Raw genomic sequence first — 18185 nt, forward strand, 5'->3', positions numbered from 1 at the left:
ATTCAGGAATTTGTTATTGATTTTATTTCAATAAAATTCGGAATTAAGTTCAGCATCAATTACTGCTATTAAGCATGCATTCCACCAACCAACCTTGGTGGGTCTTAAATAACAGATGAGATACCTATTCCAGCATTTCACCCATCCTTCGTTTTCTTTTTCACTATTCCGTCTTGACCAGACGGTGTCAACAAAACAGTGAGGCCGCTCAGAACTGCATCAAAAACTTTATGCGTTAATGAAATTATTGAACAGTGACAGTAATTTTACAAACGTCATTGAATATTTAGACTGCTACATTAATGTGAAAAAAAGAGATGTATGTGTAGGACTTTTTTGAGAGTAACAGACCAATGCAGAGGGGGAGGGCGGTGCAGCGGCTGATGGGGATGGTGCCACCAAGCGACCTCCAAAGAACCAATCCTTTCCCTCCCAGGAAAGCCCATAGGGAGAAATTACTTATACCACTTTTTTGGGTAGCACAAATCTGTGCTGCTGAACTCTTTATGCAAGAAACTCTTGGTGACTTGGAGGTAGAGCCTGAGGAGGACAGTGAGATGAATGCCAGAGGCCACCTTCCAAAGCGTCCCACTTTCTCCAGAGGAACTGATTTCTGTAGACTGGGGATGAGCTGTAATTCCAGGGGATCCCCAGGTTCCCACCTGGAGGCTGGTATCCCTGGCACACATAAAGACAAAAAAGAAATAGTGGCCTGACCAACTTAAGAAGGAGAGTTTGGATTTATATCCCACCTTTCTCTCCTGTAAGGAGACTCAAGGTGGCTTTACAAGCTTCTTTCCCTTCCTCTTCCCACAACAGGCACCTTGTGAGGTAGGTGGGGCTGAGAGAGTTCTGAAGAACCATGACTGGACCAAGGTCCCCCCAGCAGGAATGTAGGAGTGCGGAAACACATCTGGTTCACCAGATAAGCCTCTGCCACTCAGGTGGAGGAGTGGGGAATCAAATCCGGTTCTCCAAATCCGAATCCACTTGCTCTTAACCACTACACCATTCTGGCTCTCTTAAAAGTTTTAAAGGTGGATTCCCCACAATGTTTCTAATGCACAGTCTGGAATTTGGCCTTTAAATCATAGAAACCAGCTTGGCCAGACAATATCTGGCCACGCACCTCTGTTCTCTTTGTGAGCATCAGATGGCAAGAGACCTCATAGCCTGAGCTCTTTGGCAAAGAACAGGTCATATTGGTTTTAGCCCAGATCATGTGTTGCAGTCTTGACTCCAGTTACTACAGCACAAATAGACACCCACTTTCTGTAGTGAGACAAGATGCCCTAAGAAGGGGACTAATGAAGCTCAGCATTTGTGGACCTCTTCAGAATGCTTAATACAACCATGTAAGCAACATCAATTTTGCTGCTCCCATACTGCATGTGGAAGGCTAAAATAGAGAGGTTGGTCACTTTAACAGACCTTAGAACACAGGTGTCAAACTCGCAGCCCTCCAGATGTTATGGACTACAGTTCCCATCAGCCCCTGCCAGCATGATGCTGATGGGATGATGGGAACTGTAGTCCATAACACATGTGGAGAACCCACCGAAATTTTGACACCTTGTGCCTCTAGGAATATTAAGGTAGCAATTAGCAGTGGTAGTAGGATTTAAGAGCAGGTGCATTCCTAATCTGGAGGAACCCGGGTTTGGATTCCCCGCTTTCTGCCACTTTAAGCTGTGGAGAGCTTTATCTGTGGAGATTCAACAGATTAGCCTGTGCATACACCCACTACATGCCAGCTGGGTGACCTTGGGCTAGTCAAGCAGCTTTCCTTTAGAGCTCTGACAGCCCTGCAATTCCACCTCACAGGGTGTTTGTTGTGAGGGGGGAAGGGCAAGGAGATTGTAAGCCCCTTTGAGTCTCCTACAGGAGAGAAAGGGGGGATATAAATCCAAACTCTTCTTCTTCTTCTTAAGACAAAATGTAGGCTTGGTTACAAAACTTGGGTCTTTGCTCAGTACGCTGCAAAGAGCATTTGTTTCAGGGTCAGCACAAGGTGACTTCTGCTTTAAATGGAAATTTAGTGCAGGATTCTTGAAAGACAGATAGGGCTTTGTTTGTTTGGGTTTAGTACAACTTGCGCCCATGTCTGCATGCAATTATGGGGAGGTGGCCAAGGATAAGAAGCAGAGATGGAGAGAGCTGGTTTTAGAGTTAGATCCAAGCCAGGTAGCACTTTAGAGATCACTAAGAGTAGTGGAGACGATAAACAGCATATGTTCTTATGCATGCAGATGGAGGACTTTGATTTTGTTTGGATTCAAAGCCAAATCTCACTTTTGTTTTCAAGTAGAGGCAAACCTAAGTGATACAAGCCAACGTACCGGTCAGAATTTCTGTGAATTTTTAGGTGTTTGCAAATTGCCTCCTCCCCCTGCAAACAGATCAAAAAATTTTTGTTTAATGTATTGTCGAAGGCTTTCATGGCCGGAATCACTGGGGTGCTGTGTGGTTTCTGGGCTGTATGGCCATGTTCTAGCAGCATTCTCTCCTGACGTTTTGCCTGCATCTGTGGCTGGCATCTTCAGAGGATCTTCTGAAGATGTCAGCCACAGATGCCCAGGCGCATAAAAAAACGTCAGGGAAGAATGTTGCTAGAATGCCACGGTTCCAACTAACCAGCAGCCCGAAACCATGTATTAATTTGCTACTTTGTAGGACTCGTCTACCTTCCTCTTCCAGCAGGTAGAAGCGTGCGTTTTTGAAGTGAACCAGTTGTTTTAACGACTGCTATCAAAAACAAAGTTAAAATCTTTGATCCAGAGAATCAACTTGAAATGGATTAGAGAGGCCCCATTCGCCACCCAAAGTTTCCTTGCATTGTAAGTGTCTACTGAGATTTCTATTTGAAACAGACATTGTACGACTAATTCTGCTTTAAACAGGTACTAACGCTGAAAAAAAATGAACATCACTGCACCTCTGCCAAGCACAGCTTTAAAACATTTGAAGAATAAACAAAATATGATTAGCTTCAAATTTATTTCCTTTGCTGTGTTTGAATGACTCAAGGAACAAAGATTTCCATGTGTTAGATTTCCATGTATCGGATAGAAAACTATAAAAATAGGAATGGATAATTTGCTTTCTAGTCCTATGGATGATTATATAGCATAATGTGTAGTTTATAGATGCAACGGGTTCTACTTGGGAACTCCTAAAAAAACCCTTATGCATTGGACGTCTGAGCTAGATAAATATATTAATCTGCTTTACACGGAGTCAGATCACCAGTATAGCTCAGTATTGCCAACTCTGATTGGCTGCAGCCCCTGTGAGTTCCAGGCAAATAATGGTAGCTTCCAGATACTTTCCATCTGAGAATCTTTAATTGGAGGTGCTAGGTATCAAACCTGGAACCCTCTGTACACAAAGCATGTGCCACTGACAGTCACAAGGGCAATAAACCAGGTTACCCTTGAGGATACTGCCAAAAAAAATAGAGGTCCAAGCTCGGCGAGATACAAAGAGGGCTCCATTCAGACCTTGGTGCTGAATTGCCTGCTATACTTTTATTACAAATTATTGAATGACATTAGTTGGGTATAATAATAACACAATCAGTGTTGCATAGCTGCTCCAACATACAATTGCATTCTCTCCTTGTGGTGATTAAAATTAAGTTACTGTATAAATCCACCATGCAGAAAGATTTCCGCAATCCAACTTTAATACATTCGGTATCTTACATGCACTTGCTGTGACCAGAATGGGGGTCACCATGTGGAGGGAACAGATCTGGGATATGAAACAGCTTTTGTAGCATTTTACATATACACTGTTCAGAAATAATGCATTTATTTGGTACAATTCAAGTAATTGTAAAGTTTTTTTTTAAAAAAACACACACATACACAGAGTGCTTTGGAACATCCCATAGCCAATGTGTATAGCAGCAGTTACCAGGGGTCAGTTGGTTATGCCAAATGTTTTGCGCTCTTGGTGTGGTTAAAAGCAATACCTCGGCAGTAATGAATAACTACGCCATATTTAGGAAGGGAGTGGCCAACATCAGTTAAAGTCACCTGCCTAACTCTGCCCCCCCACTCATAGCTTAATACACCACAGAGCTAAATGTGCTCCCCTCCACGCCTCCCCACGTGGAGTTACTGCTGATCCGTTTCAGTTGACACGTTCTGTTCCAAATTCGGACAGTGTTTACTCTTCAGGGACCTTCCTATATATTTCCAGTATTCCTTCCGTATGATGTCTTTTTCTTTAGCCAGGATTTCACACAACTGAATAAAGGAAAAAACAAACAAACCCAAGGTTGTTAAAAGGCTATTTGCACAGTTGTATTATTTACACGTTAGCTTGATTTAGACCCAATGCAAAACTATGATTTATTCTAATGTTTAGTTTTTTAAAATAGGATTAGATTTACAGGTGACAGCTTGGAGCCCATTGATCCACAGATGCAAAAATCAAGAGCTTTCCCACATTCTATCCCCCTCCAGCTGTCCTAGCTGACCCAGGGAAAAGTTATTCCGAGGGTCATGGGACCCACATGGACTAAAAGCCACGTTATCAAAACCTTCTGCTGGTATATTGCTGGATTTGACCCAATCACTCAAATGCTGGTTTCACTGCCTTTCTTTTACAGCTATGGAGGGCAGTGCTAGGGAACAAACCAGGACATCTGCATTCACACCATAATTTAGACTAACTGTGACAATAAACCAAAATGGAACCATGGTTTCACATTATGGCAAGACAAAATGCAATTAACATAAACCACAGCTACTCTAGTTAAACCAGGGTTACAAAGACAAAGAGTGGGGTTAGCATTACACCTAAGACCTAGTTTTGGGGAAGCAGTGTACGTAATCCTATTAAGCGCTGTTAAACTCTACTGACTTTCATGCGAAGAACTAAAGCGCAATCCTTTACCTGGGAGTAAGCTCAGTTGGTGGCAATGGGGCTTGCTCCTGAGTAAACTCTCCTAGTCATGAGTCACCCATTGGAAGAGTTGCACGGTTGCGTCAAAACAAAGCCACCAACTACCACCAAGCTTACTCCCGAGTAATGCACTCCCCGGAGCCAACCGTTTTTCCTAAACTGAAACCTCAGTATTCAGGTTAAATTGCTGTGTTGGCACTTTGCGATAAATAAGTGGGTTTTGGGTTGCAATTTGGGCACTCGATCTCGAAAAGGTTCACCATCACTGACATATACGAACACAGCATCTGAAGCAGTAAAGTCTGCATACTTCCTCTTCTTTTTTTGCACTGCATGTAGGACAGCTCTCAGAAAGAGGCACTATGGCATAGTGGTTAGGATCTGGGGATACCAGGTTCGAATCACCACTTTCTATGGAAGCTTACTGGCCGACCTTGTGCCAGTCACACACTCTCAGCCTAGGTTAACCCACAGGGTTGTTTTGAGGTTAAAGTAGAGGAGAGGAGAATCTTGTGTTCCCACTCAAGAAAGAAGTGGGGTACAAATGAAGGAAGTAAAGTAGATCAGTGGATCTTCAAGAGCAGCAGTGCCAGGTTTCAAAGCGATGAATGACACAGCACAGAGGTTTGTTGGCATATAAAGATGTATCCTTCTTAGAAAAGGTTTTCCCTCTTGTTTGAGCATTTAAGCCACTGGCCTTTGAAATTTGACATAGTAACGGAAATGAACAAACCTGACGACTAAGTAAGTCCTCTGATTAGGGCTATAAAGCATAAGCCAGGACTCTAAAGGGACAGTAATAAAAATAAACCATTTCCCAGTCCTCCTCATCTACGTGATATTGATGTACCACGATTTATAGCCGAAGCTCAAAACTGGCGATTCTGTCACCAAAACAGCAGAAGTAGCGAACACAGTGCCGCGTCTAAACAGGCAGTGTTAGATGGCACCTTTGCCACCCACACGTTATGAAAGAGACGGTTTTGGCTGGAAGCCATTCACTGTAAATTAGGAGTTTGGAGAACATATTAGACATGAAGAGAAATCAGATGCTGCATCTGCACAGAATGGCACATTATGAGGGGAACAGAAAATGGAAGCGACCTGAAATGAAACAGTCAAAAAGCTCAAATAGACTTTCTTTGTCGAGACAAACATTAAATATTAACAATTTGATAAACAGCAGGTATGAACTCAGCGGTGACAGCAACTATGAACAAAGCACATTCGTGCCACGATATTTCAAGAAACCTGCAGAAGTTGAATAAATAACTAAACAACTGATGGAAATTATTTTAGACATTTTCTGTGCCGCCCTTTCAGAGAACCCGGTTGAGGTGACCCATGAAGTAAGCCGTCATTTTAAAAAAAATGACACTATAAAAGTTAACAGTTCATAAGCCACTAAAACAGTGACAGCTTAAAAATAACACAAAATACTGAGCAGTTTAAAATGAGTCTCAAAACGGTTCTCAGCTAAAAGCGGACTATAAAACAATGTAAATTATTAATTAAAAGCCTGGATAAAAAGAAATGTTTTGGCCTGGCACCTTATAGTAGGTGCCTAGCAAGCATCAAGGAAAAGGAAATTCTACACACGAGGTAACTCCACTGAAAATCCCCTGAAAATTAGAACTCTCAACTTCCACCGTATTGCAAAGCTCCCATTAATTTTGCTTTAGTGCTGTGTGGTTTCCGGGCTGTATGGCCGTGTTCTAGCAGCATTCTCTCCTGACGTTTCGCCTGCATCTGTGGCTGGCATCTTCAGAGGATCTGATGTTGGGAAAGCAAGTGGAGTATATATATCTGTTGGAGTGTCCAGGGTGGGTGAAGAAACATTGTCTGTGAGTAACAAAGAAGGCAACCAGGTCAATAGTTGAGGGCATCTGAATAGAAGTATGAGTAACAATGAAGGCTATAGCATGGGAGTAACAATGGAGATAGCAAGGTCACTGGTGGGAGCATCTGAATAGAAGTATCCTGGCCTTTGTTTCCTTTGTCTATGGTCATCCTGTGTTTGTGTGGAGCTGGTTAGACACTGTCTTGACTCTAGTATTTTTCAACACTGGCAGCCAAGTTCTGTTCATTTTCATAGTTTCTTCCTTCCTGTTAAATTTGTCCATGTGCTTATGGATTTCAATGGCTTCTCTGTGTAGTCTGACGTAGTGGCTTTCAGAGTAGTCCAGAATTTCTGTTTTTTCAAATAATATTCTATGTCCAGGTTGGTTTATCATGGGTTCTGCTATTGCTGATTTTTCTGGCTGAAATAGTCTGCAGTGCCTTTCGTGTTCTTTGATATGTGTCTGTGCGCTGTGTACCACGAAACGTCAGGAGAGAATGCTGCTAGAACACGGCCATACAGCCCGGAAACCACACAGCACCCACGTGATTCCGGCCGTGAAAGCCTTCGACAATACAATTTTGCTTTACTTTACAATTGTGCAAAAACTTTGTGAGACAGTGTAAAAAACCACCTATCCTTGAATCTGTTGCAATGAGCTAAAATTTGGTACTTTCTTAGTTTCCACGATGAAATTCTACAGGGAGAGGTAGCTGTACTGACAGCTGCCAAGCAGGCTAAAAACAATAGCGGCCCAGGTAAATAAGTGCAGTGCTTTTAAAAAGATAAGGTTTTACATTTACCTCTAACGCTTTGTTGAGTGTTTCTTCCTTGTTTTCACACTGGTGGTCTAGCATGTCTTCATATATGTCTACCAAGAAGCCAATCAGGTAGGGAGAACTGTGGCTGGGCTGCAAGTTCAGCAGCTGTTCCAGGAGACCAGGGTATTTTGATAAACCACGATCCTGCAGAATCCTGACACGAGAAGAAAACCACTAGGAATGAGGACGCAAAGGTCACATCCTATTCCTTACATCGCACTGTACCTACAAAAGTCAGAGAGCTTCTGAAATCTCGGATAAATCTACCCGGGCCTTCCCTTGCGCTTGATTCGGAAATTGAAACTGGTCCAAAATGCAGCGGCGCGCTTGCTCACAGGGGGCGCCTTTCGTGATCACATCCAGCCTGTGCTGTGCCAGTTGCATTGGCTTCCAGTGGAATTCCGAATAGTTTTCAAGGTGTGGGTTTTGACCTTTAAGGCCTTACACGACCTGGGACCCTCATACCTCAGAGACTGCATTACCCCATATGCCCCTACTCGGCCTCTGCGCTCCGCAGAGGCCAATTTGCTGGTGGTTCCTGGCCCCTCAATGATGCGGCTGGCCTCCACACGGGCCAGGACCTTCACAGCCCCGGCCCCGGCCTGGTGGAACACTCTTCCTCCAGCTGTCCGGGCCCTGCGGGACCTTGGTGAGTTCCGCAGGGCCTGTAAGACTGAGTTGTTCCACCGGGCCTTCGGAGTGTCCAGTCGCTGAAATGTGCGCCCCCTCTCTATATATATCTGATTACCACCATATGCTACCCTCCTAGAGGGGAGTCCGGCCGTTCCCTTTCTTTAGGGAAGCCTTTAATTAAATTGGGTTTTTGGGGCGCCTGATATCTTGTATTGACCACTGCTTTTAATAGATTTTAATAGATTTTATTGGTTTAATAATTGTATTAATTGTAATGAATATTGTTGTGCACCGCCCAGAGCCCCTCGGGGATGGGGCGGTCTACAAATTCATTCATTCATTCATTCATTCATTCATTCATTCATTCATTCAATCAATCAATCAATCAATCAATCAATCAATCAAGGTGAAACAGCCAACTATGAATCATTCATTGCTAAAAAGGTTTCCAAGCAACCAACTGTATGGCACATCCTAAACCTGAACTACACTGGCTCCCCATTTAAGGTGTTGACGTTGACATACAAATGGCTTGGGTCCTGAATATCTGAATGAGCGTCTGAACAGGTATGTACTTGTCTGGGCACTGAGGTCACAAACCTCTAGTGCCAACAAAGATGCACATGATACATTAACTATAGGTGTTCGCTAATGCTGTTTTGCTCTGATTCAATCTTCTGAAGGAATTCCACACTCTTGGACACTGAGAGTTTTCATATATTCTATTCTGGTATTATTTTGTGCTAATAAAAGGATAATGTATATATTTAACTCCAGATGACTTCTTCCCAACTTTCCATTTAAAAAAAATCAATTCCCTTTCTGTGTTCTTCTGTTGTTACTATGACATTAATATGTCAACAACATTATACGGTTATTCCTTTTGTGGTGAGACATTTGTAATCACAATTGGTTTCCTCGAAACCATCACCTATTTCCTTGAGAGCCAGCGGTGTAGTGGTTAGGAGCAGAGAACTCTAATCTGGAGAAACAGGTTTGATCCCCCAGTTCTTCACATGAAGCCTGTTGGAGAACCATGGGCTAGTCACAGTTCTCGCAGAACTATCTTGGCTCCACCAACCTCACAAGGCGTCTATTGTGGGGGAGGGGGGAAGGGAATTATAAACTGCTTTGAGACTCCTTACGATGGAGAAGAGGTAGGGTATAAATACCAGCTTTTCTTCATCTTCTTGTGTAAAGCAGCCCTCTCAGCTTTGATCCAACAGAAAAGCTGAGTGAAATCAGAATGTAGTCAAATATGGTCATGCTACAAGGCCCATAATAGGCCCTCTACCCTCCTAGCTCATCATGCCATGAACAGATTGCACCACTAAGAGGGCTAAAGTCCAAAAAGAACTGGGCTCCTGAGCTTTTAAGAGCTGGGCAGAAAAGGGAACTTTGGCAGGCTCCCTTTGTCTTGCCAGGGTGAGGAAGGATACTCTTCCCAAACTCTGAGCTGCAAACTATACCCCTGGGAGTCATTTAACTGAATGCAAACTATACCCCTGGGAGTCATTTAACTGAATGCAAATATTCTCACTTAGGAATCACTTGTTAAGCTTCTTGAAATACGCTCCCAATAACATTTTACTGATTTAACCCAATACATTTGGGGTCTTTCCTGCTGTGATTTACAACCCTAACATTTTGCAACTCTGTGTCAAATATCACACCTTACAATGTTCTGCTCTGCTTGCAGCACACAGTTGCAGTTACCAACAAACACTGGAGTCTCACCCTTTCAGATAGTTCCAAGCACTTTCATTGTGAGGCACCATCTTGATCATTTCTAGGGTATACCTGAAAAGGAGAGGAAGTAAAAGTGTTTGACGAACAGCAGAGGAGAGAAAAAAAGCGACGAGAAATCTGTGCCGCAGCGCTCAATTCCAAGAGGAAAAAGGCAGAGTTCCCCTCATGAAAAAGGGCTTTTCCTTTGTTCATAATAGAAAGTTTCTCTTAACAAGGAAAAAAAAAAGAATTGTTTCCTAGATCTGCACAACACACACAGGCAAGCCTCAGGTGGCCACAAGTATAAAGGATTACTCACGAAATGCCAAATGTCCAATATGGATTGTTTCAAAAGTATTTTTCCCTCAGCGGAATAAACTGTTATGCTTTTTTTCTACACTTTACTGTGCATCGAGCTGTAAATCCCTGCCTTGGGGGACTTACAATCTAAAAACTGGGACAAAGAAAATCCAAAGCCGAGGAGATTCGAGGTGAGGAACAACCAAAGAATACACCTGTTACAGTCATATACATTTGTGCTTCACCTGAGTAGGGGAAAGGAATATTTCTCTCATAAAGAAATTTTAAAGATTGTCAAATTTGAATAATAATGATAATAATGATAATAATGATAATAATGATAATAATGATAACAATAATAATAATAATAATAATAATAATAATAATAATAATAAGAAGAAGAAGAAGAAGAAGAAGAAGAAGAAGAAGAAGAAGAAGAAGAAGAAGAAGACGACGACGACGACGACTTTGGATTTATATCCCTTTCTCTCCTGTAGGAGACTCAAAGGGGCTTACAATCTCCTTGCCCTTCCCCCCTCACAACAAACTCCCTGGGAGGTGAGTGGGGCTGAGAGAGCTCCGAAGAACTGTGACTAGCTCAAGGTCACCCAGACAGCATGTGTGGGAGTGCACAGGCTAATCTGAATTCCCCAGTTAAGCCTCCACAGCTCAAGGGGCAGAGCATGAAATCAAACCCGGTTCCTCCAGATTAGAATGCACCTGCTCTTAACCACTACGCCACTGCTGCTCCTAGAGCACTGTCTCTTTGCGGTCTCAACTGCGGCCAGGAAATCCTCAATACATTCACTTCCTCTACCTGTGCAAATGGGGTGAAAGGAAGCTGGAGAAACTGCTGCTTACTGGACTTCTCTTTCTAGAATGGCAGGGTCATCATATCCAGTTGTGTTTGAGATAACAAAGTATCTTTGGTTCCAGACTGAGTTGTTTCGGACATCTTCTTTCAGAAGCTGTTCGACATAGTCCAGTTCATCATCCCACAGTTTAAATTCCTGAGAGAAAAAAAAAGGGTGGACGGAAGGAAGAAATTGCCTCAATTATCTCCAGGGGGAGCAGCTCTAGATTGAAGGGCTAAATCGGCATATCTGAGATGAATAAAACTATGTTGGAGACAGACAAGACAGCCTTTGTAATTTGGAAATGTAAACTAGAGAAGCAACAATATTTATATGCGCAGAACAGCATCTCGGGTGAAATGTGTAGGAGTGTGTGTGGACTGATAGGATGAACTGAGTTGACCTATGAACTTTTTGAAAAGATGAAACAATCCATCTATAGCCGTGGTGGCAAACCTATGGAACTCGATGTTCATGGACTACAATTCCCATCAGCCAATTGGCCATGCTGGCAGGGGCTGATGGGAATTGTAGTCCATGAACATCTGGAGTTCCATAGGTTCACCACCACTGATCTATAGCGTCAACAAAAATGATCCAGGGGCAGGATTCAAGTTCAAACTCCACTCGAATGGGTTTGGAATGTAACCCTTTCCTGTCTCAACAGACAGAGAGTTGGGACAATCCAGTGGAGAGGAGACACCACTGAAAAAGTCCTGTCTCTGGTCGACACCCACCTCACTTCTGCAGGCAGGATATGGAGAGCAAGGCTTGGGAAGGGGATCTCTCAACTGCTGTGGCTGCCCTTCACTGAAAGGGAGTCATGACAGTACATTTCAACTGTCTGCACCCATTCCTTCCAGGATAAGGATGAATACTTGCTCAGTAACGGCAGGAACAAAAATACCTGAATGACCCACTGCCTGTGTTGCCAGGCGTGGTAGTTCTTGGCATCCTGGTTAAGAATGTCCGCTATGAATTCGAGCTCCCGGGACGGATCCTTCAGCCATTCCACCAACACTCGTCTGTGGTGCCTATGAATTGAGAAAGCACAATGCATTTTCAAACAACATCCATTCAGTGACTTTTAGTGTTAAGGGATATATTTTTTTTGGTTGCTGTGAAAGCACCATGCTGGGTGCTAATCACCAGGAAAATACATGAGGTAGAATGTCATTTGAATGAGGGAATGTTGGTCCACACTCACAGATCATGTGAGTTGAATCCATTGAGTTGCTGCCACATTACATGAAAGCTCCCTCAGCTACAACTCAGTTGCATTGACTTGCTCACCTGTGAGTCATCTTTTGATGCCACTGTCAACCCACCTGTAATAAATGTGCATGTGTGAACCAGACCTATTTTCCACATACATAACTACTAACAGCCCACCTTGAGGAGATGCTATACTGGCACAACAGCACACGGGGCAAGGTACACAGTCCCAAGGTGGAAACCATCTTTCAATGCAATGGATCTTATTTCTAACTCGCTTATTAATTCACCATTATAGTTTTTTCAACATAATAGGTTTCATTGACCCATGTCTTTAGCATTGTCAATGTACAGAAAGCCTTTCTGGTTTTCTATCAGCATTGTTTGCCCCTCCTCTTGCATTCATCCAATAATGGCCCTCTGCAAAATATAACATGCCCATTACTGATGACACAGATATAAGCAACTTGCATTATTCTCTTACATTTGAGCCATATGGGCCTGGTTAAACTACTGAGCAGTGGTCTGTATGTGATCATCTAGCTCAGTGGTTCTCAACCTGGAGGTTGGGACCCCTTTGGGGGTCGAACGACCCTTTCACACGGGTCACCTAAGACTCTCTGCATCAGTGTTCTCCATCTGTAAAATGGATAAATGTTAGGGTTGGGGGTCACCACAACATGACAAACTGTATTAAAGGGTCGCGGCATTAGGAAGTTTGAGAACCACTGATCTAGCCTCCCCAGATGGAACCACCAACACAGAACAAGGACACAACAGAATCAGGCTTTACCAGACTTGATAATTCTTTGGCTGATCTTCAATGATAGCTGTGATGTAATTGAGTTCCTCAAGCAGGTCTTTCTTCAAGGACTGCAGAAGCACCCTGCGGAAGTGCCTGCAGAAAAAGAAATGTCAAGAAAAACTGATCTTGGGCCATGGTTCTCCGCTGTTTCTTGCACTGGTACAGAATAATGAAAAACCAACTGCTCACAATCATTTTTTTAAAAAATCACAGGAGCAAAATTTCAAAAAACAAGTCCAATAATTGCGAAAGGAATAGATGGGATCTTTTAGGAAAACCGTTATGCCAAATGGTAAGGTTAAAAGAATAGCAACTATCTGCCTAAAATCTGAGACCTGGGCCCACATCCTGGCTTGAGAGACTGCATGAATAGAAAAGCTGTCTGGCGCACAAATCTTCTATTAGGTCTGGCACTTATAATAACCTTAAGACAGACACAAGAAGAGAGAGACATCCATCTGAGTCATACCAAGTGCAATTCAGAAAAGGATCTGTACACTTAAGTTCCACTGATTCTCCACACAGCTGAGTTCATCTGGATTGCATCCAGTGCAAATAAGGCACTGCTTATGAGAAACAACAGCAATATTTTGGCCTTTATCCAGTTGTGTAATCAGATAGTCCCAGACAGTATATTATAAAATGCAGCTTGCATCCTGCAATAAGGGATCGGCAGAGCAGGCCCTCTTTATCTCTCCACTCCTGCTGCACACCCCTCTTCTGGACATTCAGCTCTGTGGGGAAGAAGGTATCCCCAGAAACAACATAAGTAGGGAGTGAGAGGCCAGCCACGAGAAGAAGGGGTGATCTCTTTCCCTTCTGCTAGCAGAAACTGTCCTGGAGGTGACAAATCAATACAGCATCTAAAGAGACTGAAGGTCTCACTTTCTGAAGAAATTGTTCGCCAAGGCTCTCAAAGTAACTTGCAATCCATAGTCAATAAATAAAACTAAACTAAATATAAAAACCCTCTTAAATGCTGTATTAAAACTGGACATGTACATCAGCAAATCAACCTAGACCAAATCAGCCTACCACTTTGAGATAAGATTTTCACAAGGCCTTCGAAGATCAATGTCCAGGCCTAGCTCAGGCAGCTCTCTCTTCCAATTGCTCTATAATATGTAGTGAGGAAACAAGTTTGCTTCCCTTTTTGTCCAACTACTAGCCCCCCACTCCACCCTCTGGCAGGGCCACTGGATAGCCACAAGGACGCACGTCACATCCAACATGTAAACAGGATACAGTTCAGCATGCCCAATTACAATCTGGATTCAGTTTCCCATTCTCCAGTAAAGCTAACTGCGTGGCCTTGGGTCATTCACTATCTCCCGGGGAAGCCACAAAAGGCAGAAAGGGAGAATCGTGTTCATGGCTGTGTACTGAGAAGAAAGGTAGGGTAAAAAATGCATTCAACTGACAGTGTGGTTGATTTCTGGATTTTACCTGGGACATTGATCATGCTGTTCCAGCCAACGTATGTGGGACTTTACATCTTTATGCCCTAATCAAACATGACAGCCATGTGCCAATGGCAGGGGCTCAAGAGGTGTGGGGTATGACAGCCTCACTCTCCATCACACAGATGGAGAAGTTTTGGCAAGGCAAGGGCGCAATGTTTTCAACTATACCCTGAATCAAACCTGCCACTTGTGCATCTCTTGGATGATATGCGTTTTGTGGTCCCAGCAGCTACTGGGACCACAGGAGCAGCAGTGGCGTAGTGGTTAAGAGTAGGTGCATTCTAATCTGGAGGAACCGGGTTTGATTCCCCGCTCTGCTGCCTGAGCTCTGGAAGCTTATCTGGGGAATTCAGATTAGCCTGTGCACTCCCACACCTGCCAGCTGGGTGACCTTGGGCTAGTCACAGCTTTTCGGAGCTCTCTCAGCCCCACCCACCTCACAGGGTGTTTGTTGTGAGGGGGGAAGGGCAAGGAGATTGTAAGCCCCTTTGAGTCTCCTACAGGAGAGAAAGGGGGGATATAAATCCAAACTCTTCTTCTTCTACTTCCCATCTGGAGTCTAGCTCTTCCACCATGCTGACCAAACGCTCACCAAAGGTGGCCACACAAAACATGCATTGTCAGTTGTTCAACAAAGGGAATACCATGGCAAATGTCAGGGCACTCAAGTCTCATACATGAAATTAGCAAGAGAATGTTATACTCGTTTACTTAAAGCTCTTATAAACAACAACAACAACAACAACAAAACTTGAACACTGCTGCCTACCATACGGTGTAGTTTGCAGCATTGAGCTCAATGGCATCCCCTGTCAGCATGAACGCTCTTTCACTCCTTTCATCCTGCTGCAAGACGGCTCGGAAGTAGTCGTATACGTCTCTGACTGGTGGAGAAAAGGGCGTTAAGCCAAATGACACCGGACTTTTTTTAGTCACCCCTCATTTCTTTCAACTCAGTTCAAACACTGCTGCCAATATCTTTCACAGCTACTGTTACTTGGGTGCTGGTGATGCTCTTCACCAAACCTGTATACTCTTTGCTCATACTTTTCCATACATCAAACATGTTCCTTGTTCTTTCCTTGAAACCCTCTAAAGTTCTTCCCATCTTTCTACTTTAATTTACTGTTATGTCACTACTGATAAGTGTCATTCATTCAATCTAGCAGCCCTTAACCTAGCTTCTTCTTGCAACAACAACCTTTTGGGGTGATTCAGTTGTAGAGCATTTGCTTTGCAGGCAGGAGGTCCCTGTTTCAATCCCTGCCATCTGTAGCTTAATGAGTTCAGGTAGCAGGAGATACGGAAAGATTTCTGCCTGAGATCCTTGAAAGTCACTGTCAGTCAGAGCGGACAATACTGGCCTGGGGAAACCAACAGTCTGATTCAGCATAAAAAGGCTTCAGTTGTTTATGTTCCTCCCTAAAGACTGGAGTGGGGTAGGATGGCATCACGCTTACTGGGAAGTGAAACTGGAAAAACTGGATTTGAATCCCTGCACTGCCACGGAAACTTGCAAGTGACCCAGAGTGTGTCACAATTTCTCAAGCTAACCGACCCCAAAAGGTTGTTGTTGCAAGAATAAAACATTTCAGGGGGCTGGGGGAGAGAAAAATGTGAAAAGTTGCTTTGGTTCCAATCATAGAGAAAAGCAAAATGTAAATTAAAAAGTAAAAATAAAGCACAAAGTTCTGGCAAAGCCTACACATTGGCCTTTCAGTTCCACATCCTTGGATGAAGTCTACATGTGCGTAACTCAACATCTTCACTTTTCTTCTTTGTCTGCACCCATATTCTCTACAGAAATACCTGAAATCATGCTTACTGGTATTTACTCCAAAAGTGTATTTTAATTTTTTTTACACAAGCAGGTGAGGTTGTAAATAATTGTTAACCACCACACATTATTGCTCACAGCAAGTGTAGTCCTCAGTCATCATCTTTCCTCCATCAGCTTTGCATTCCCACAAAACTCCCAATTCTTTTCTTTTATTAAGAGGAACACCTACACTATCTTTAGGCCTGCCCTCCACATGCAGAATTAATCAGGTGGGAAAGTCCTGTGAAAAAAAATTGTTCCAGCTGTTGTACAAGTACTACTAGAAACTATCACAGTGACAGGACAGAATCTGAGAAGGAAGAAGCAGAGTTACAGATCTCAAGGGGGCAAAGTGAGAAAACTGGGGCTAGGAAAATGAAAGGCAGGCAAATCCAGTTGGGAAGGAAAGTTGCAGCTGGCCCTTGCCCACTCCTTTCCTATTTGTTGGGCATCTTACTGGTTTATTAAAATGCCCCTGAAAGCTTACATTTCTCGCTGTATATAATTTGAACCACTGGGTTTGGCCCATCATCTTGAGGTACTGGCTCAATATCAGCCCATTCCTTTCTGTCCCTGTAAAGACATAATTGATGACAAGCATATGAAACAGACACATCAAAGAAACATACATTTCAAAGGCTTCACCGACAGATAGCTGTGCTGCCCCTCAATTCTGACTGAGTGGCAGGCAATATCCATTGGGGCTAATAACTGTATAAAGAGAGTCACATGTGACCTAAATCATGGTGATTGAGGGAAATCAGCAGGATTTATGCATGAGTACCCCTAATCCCCTTTCATCCAAGACAATAACATCAGGGCAGAATTACAATACTCATGTATAACATTAAGAGCAGATAGTTTCACAGTGTCGGTCTGCCATAGAACTGTTAGATCCAGTCCAGATTTTTAGGGTATATGCTTTTGAGACTCAAAGCCCCGCTGGTCAGACACAGTTGGCACTGATTACTGTGCGCTTCATGCCAGCATATACATCTAGGCATATACAAAGAGTCTTTTCCTCTAAACCCAGCAATTCCCACGAGTCCCTTTCTAGGCATGAGGGACCAGAGATTTCAGGACGCAAGAGAAGGGGGGGGGGGGGGAGTTCCGGCAGTTGCAATCTTTTTGCAATGCCCCAATTCATTCTCCAAGTATTTATTTTATTTTTATTTGGTTTATCTTTAAAAGTGCCTCTCGGAGTCCATGCAGAGAGCCTTCCCTTCCCTCCTGAGCGATGCAAAACAAACAGGTCGAGCCAGGGAAGAAGGCGTGACTGTTCCCCGGCAGACCCCATTTTTCGCTTGAGCAAAAGCTGGCTGCTTGGAGAGGGGCTGCGCAGCCGCGGCCACTACCTGTACAGCACGTAGCCGTTGGAGTCCAGGGGGATCCCGAAGTCCAACTCGTTGTCCCCGGCGGCCTCCACTTCCGCCTCCAGACGAGGAGCACAGGACTCCGGATCCGCTCTCCCATCTTCGTCCGCCATCATCACAACTACCTCCCACCCATCCCGGAAGAAAGGCAGCAAGAGTGGCCGCCCTTGGAGGACAGTAAACGGAAGATTCCTCCCACCAGCACCATAGAGATGAGCGCCCGCACACCATAGAGTGCCCACACACAGGAATCGGAGACATTCGACGCGCTATGAGAGTTGTTGCCATAGAGATGGAATAGGCAGACTCTCCCCCAAGCGGAGAGGAGGACTAAATGCAGTTCCTTCTTGCTCGTTTGCGAGAGATGGACGAGCTCTCACTATAGAGACGCCGGGACAGAGCGGCGTCATGTCTAACAAT

The 18185-nt window shown here is 43.8% G+C and overlaps 1 protein-coding gene across 2 annotated transcripts; it reads right to left on the reverse strand.

Annotated features, from left to right (window-relative positions):
* Positions 1–3519: 3519 nt before the first annotated feature.
* FNTA (farnesyltransferase, CAAX box, alpha) lies at positions 3520–17935 on the reverse strand. 2 transcript variants are annotated; one of them, XM_048504248.1, is made up of 9 exons: positions 17748–17934; positions 16880–16965; positions 15343–15457; positions 13099–13203; positions 11998–12124; positions 11098–11246; positions 9946–10008; positions 7558–7729; positions 3520–4253 (listed from the first exon to the last, which is right to left on the reverse strand). In XM_048504248.1, exons 1-9 carry the CDS (start codon positions 17879–17881, stop codon positions 4122–4124), a joined length of 1083 nt encoding a protein of 360 aa, XP_048360205.1. In that variant the 5' UTR covers positions 17882–17934; the 3' UTR covers positions 3520–4121. The 2 variants fall into 2 exon arrangements, with proteins under 2 accessions (XP_048360205.1, XP_048360206.1); XM_048504249.1 differs by lacking the exon at positions 9946–10008 and having other exon boundaries at positions 17748–17935.
* Positions 17936–18185: the final 250 nt, after the last annotated feature.

The sequence above is a fragment of the Sphaerodactylus townsendi genome, linkage group LG07, assembly GCF_021028975.2.
Source record: "Sphaerodactylus townsendi isolate TG3544 linkage group LG07, MPM_Stown_v2.3, whole genome shotgun sequence".
In the NCBI taxonomy this organism is placed as follows: Eukaryota; Metazoa; Chordata; class Lepidosauria; order Squamata; family Sphaerodactylidae; genus Sphaerodactylus; species Sphaerodactylus townsendi.

What these genes read in the sequence shown, in the direction of transcription:
- FNTA (XM_048504248.1), bottom strand. Translation starts at nt 17,881, where the DNA reads ATGATGGCGGACGAAGATGGGAGAGCGGATCCGGAGTCCTGTGCTCCT. An exon ending in AATTATATACAGCGAGAAAT is followed by an intron (nt 15,458 to 16,879) that starts GTAAGCTTTCAG and finishes TTTCTCCACCAG; the next exon opens with TCAGAGACGTATACGACTAC. An exon ending in GCTTGGAACTATCTGAAAGG is followed by an intron (nt 7,730 to 9,945) that starts GTGAGACTCCAG and finishes TTCTCGTGTCAG; the next exon opens with GATTCTGCAGGATCGTGGTT.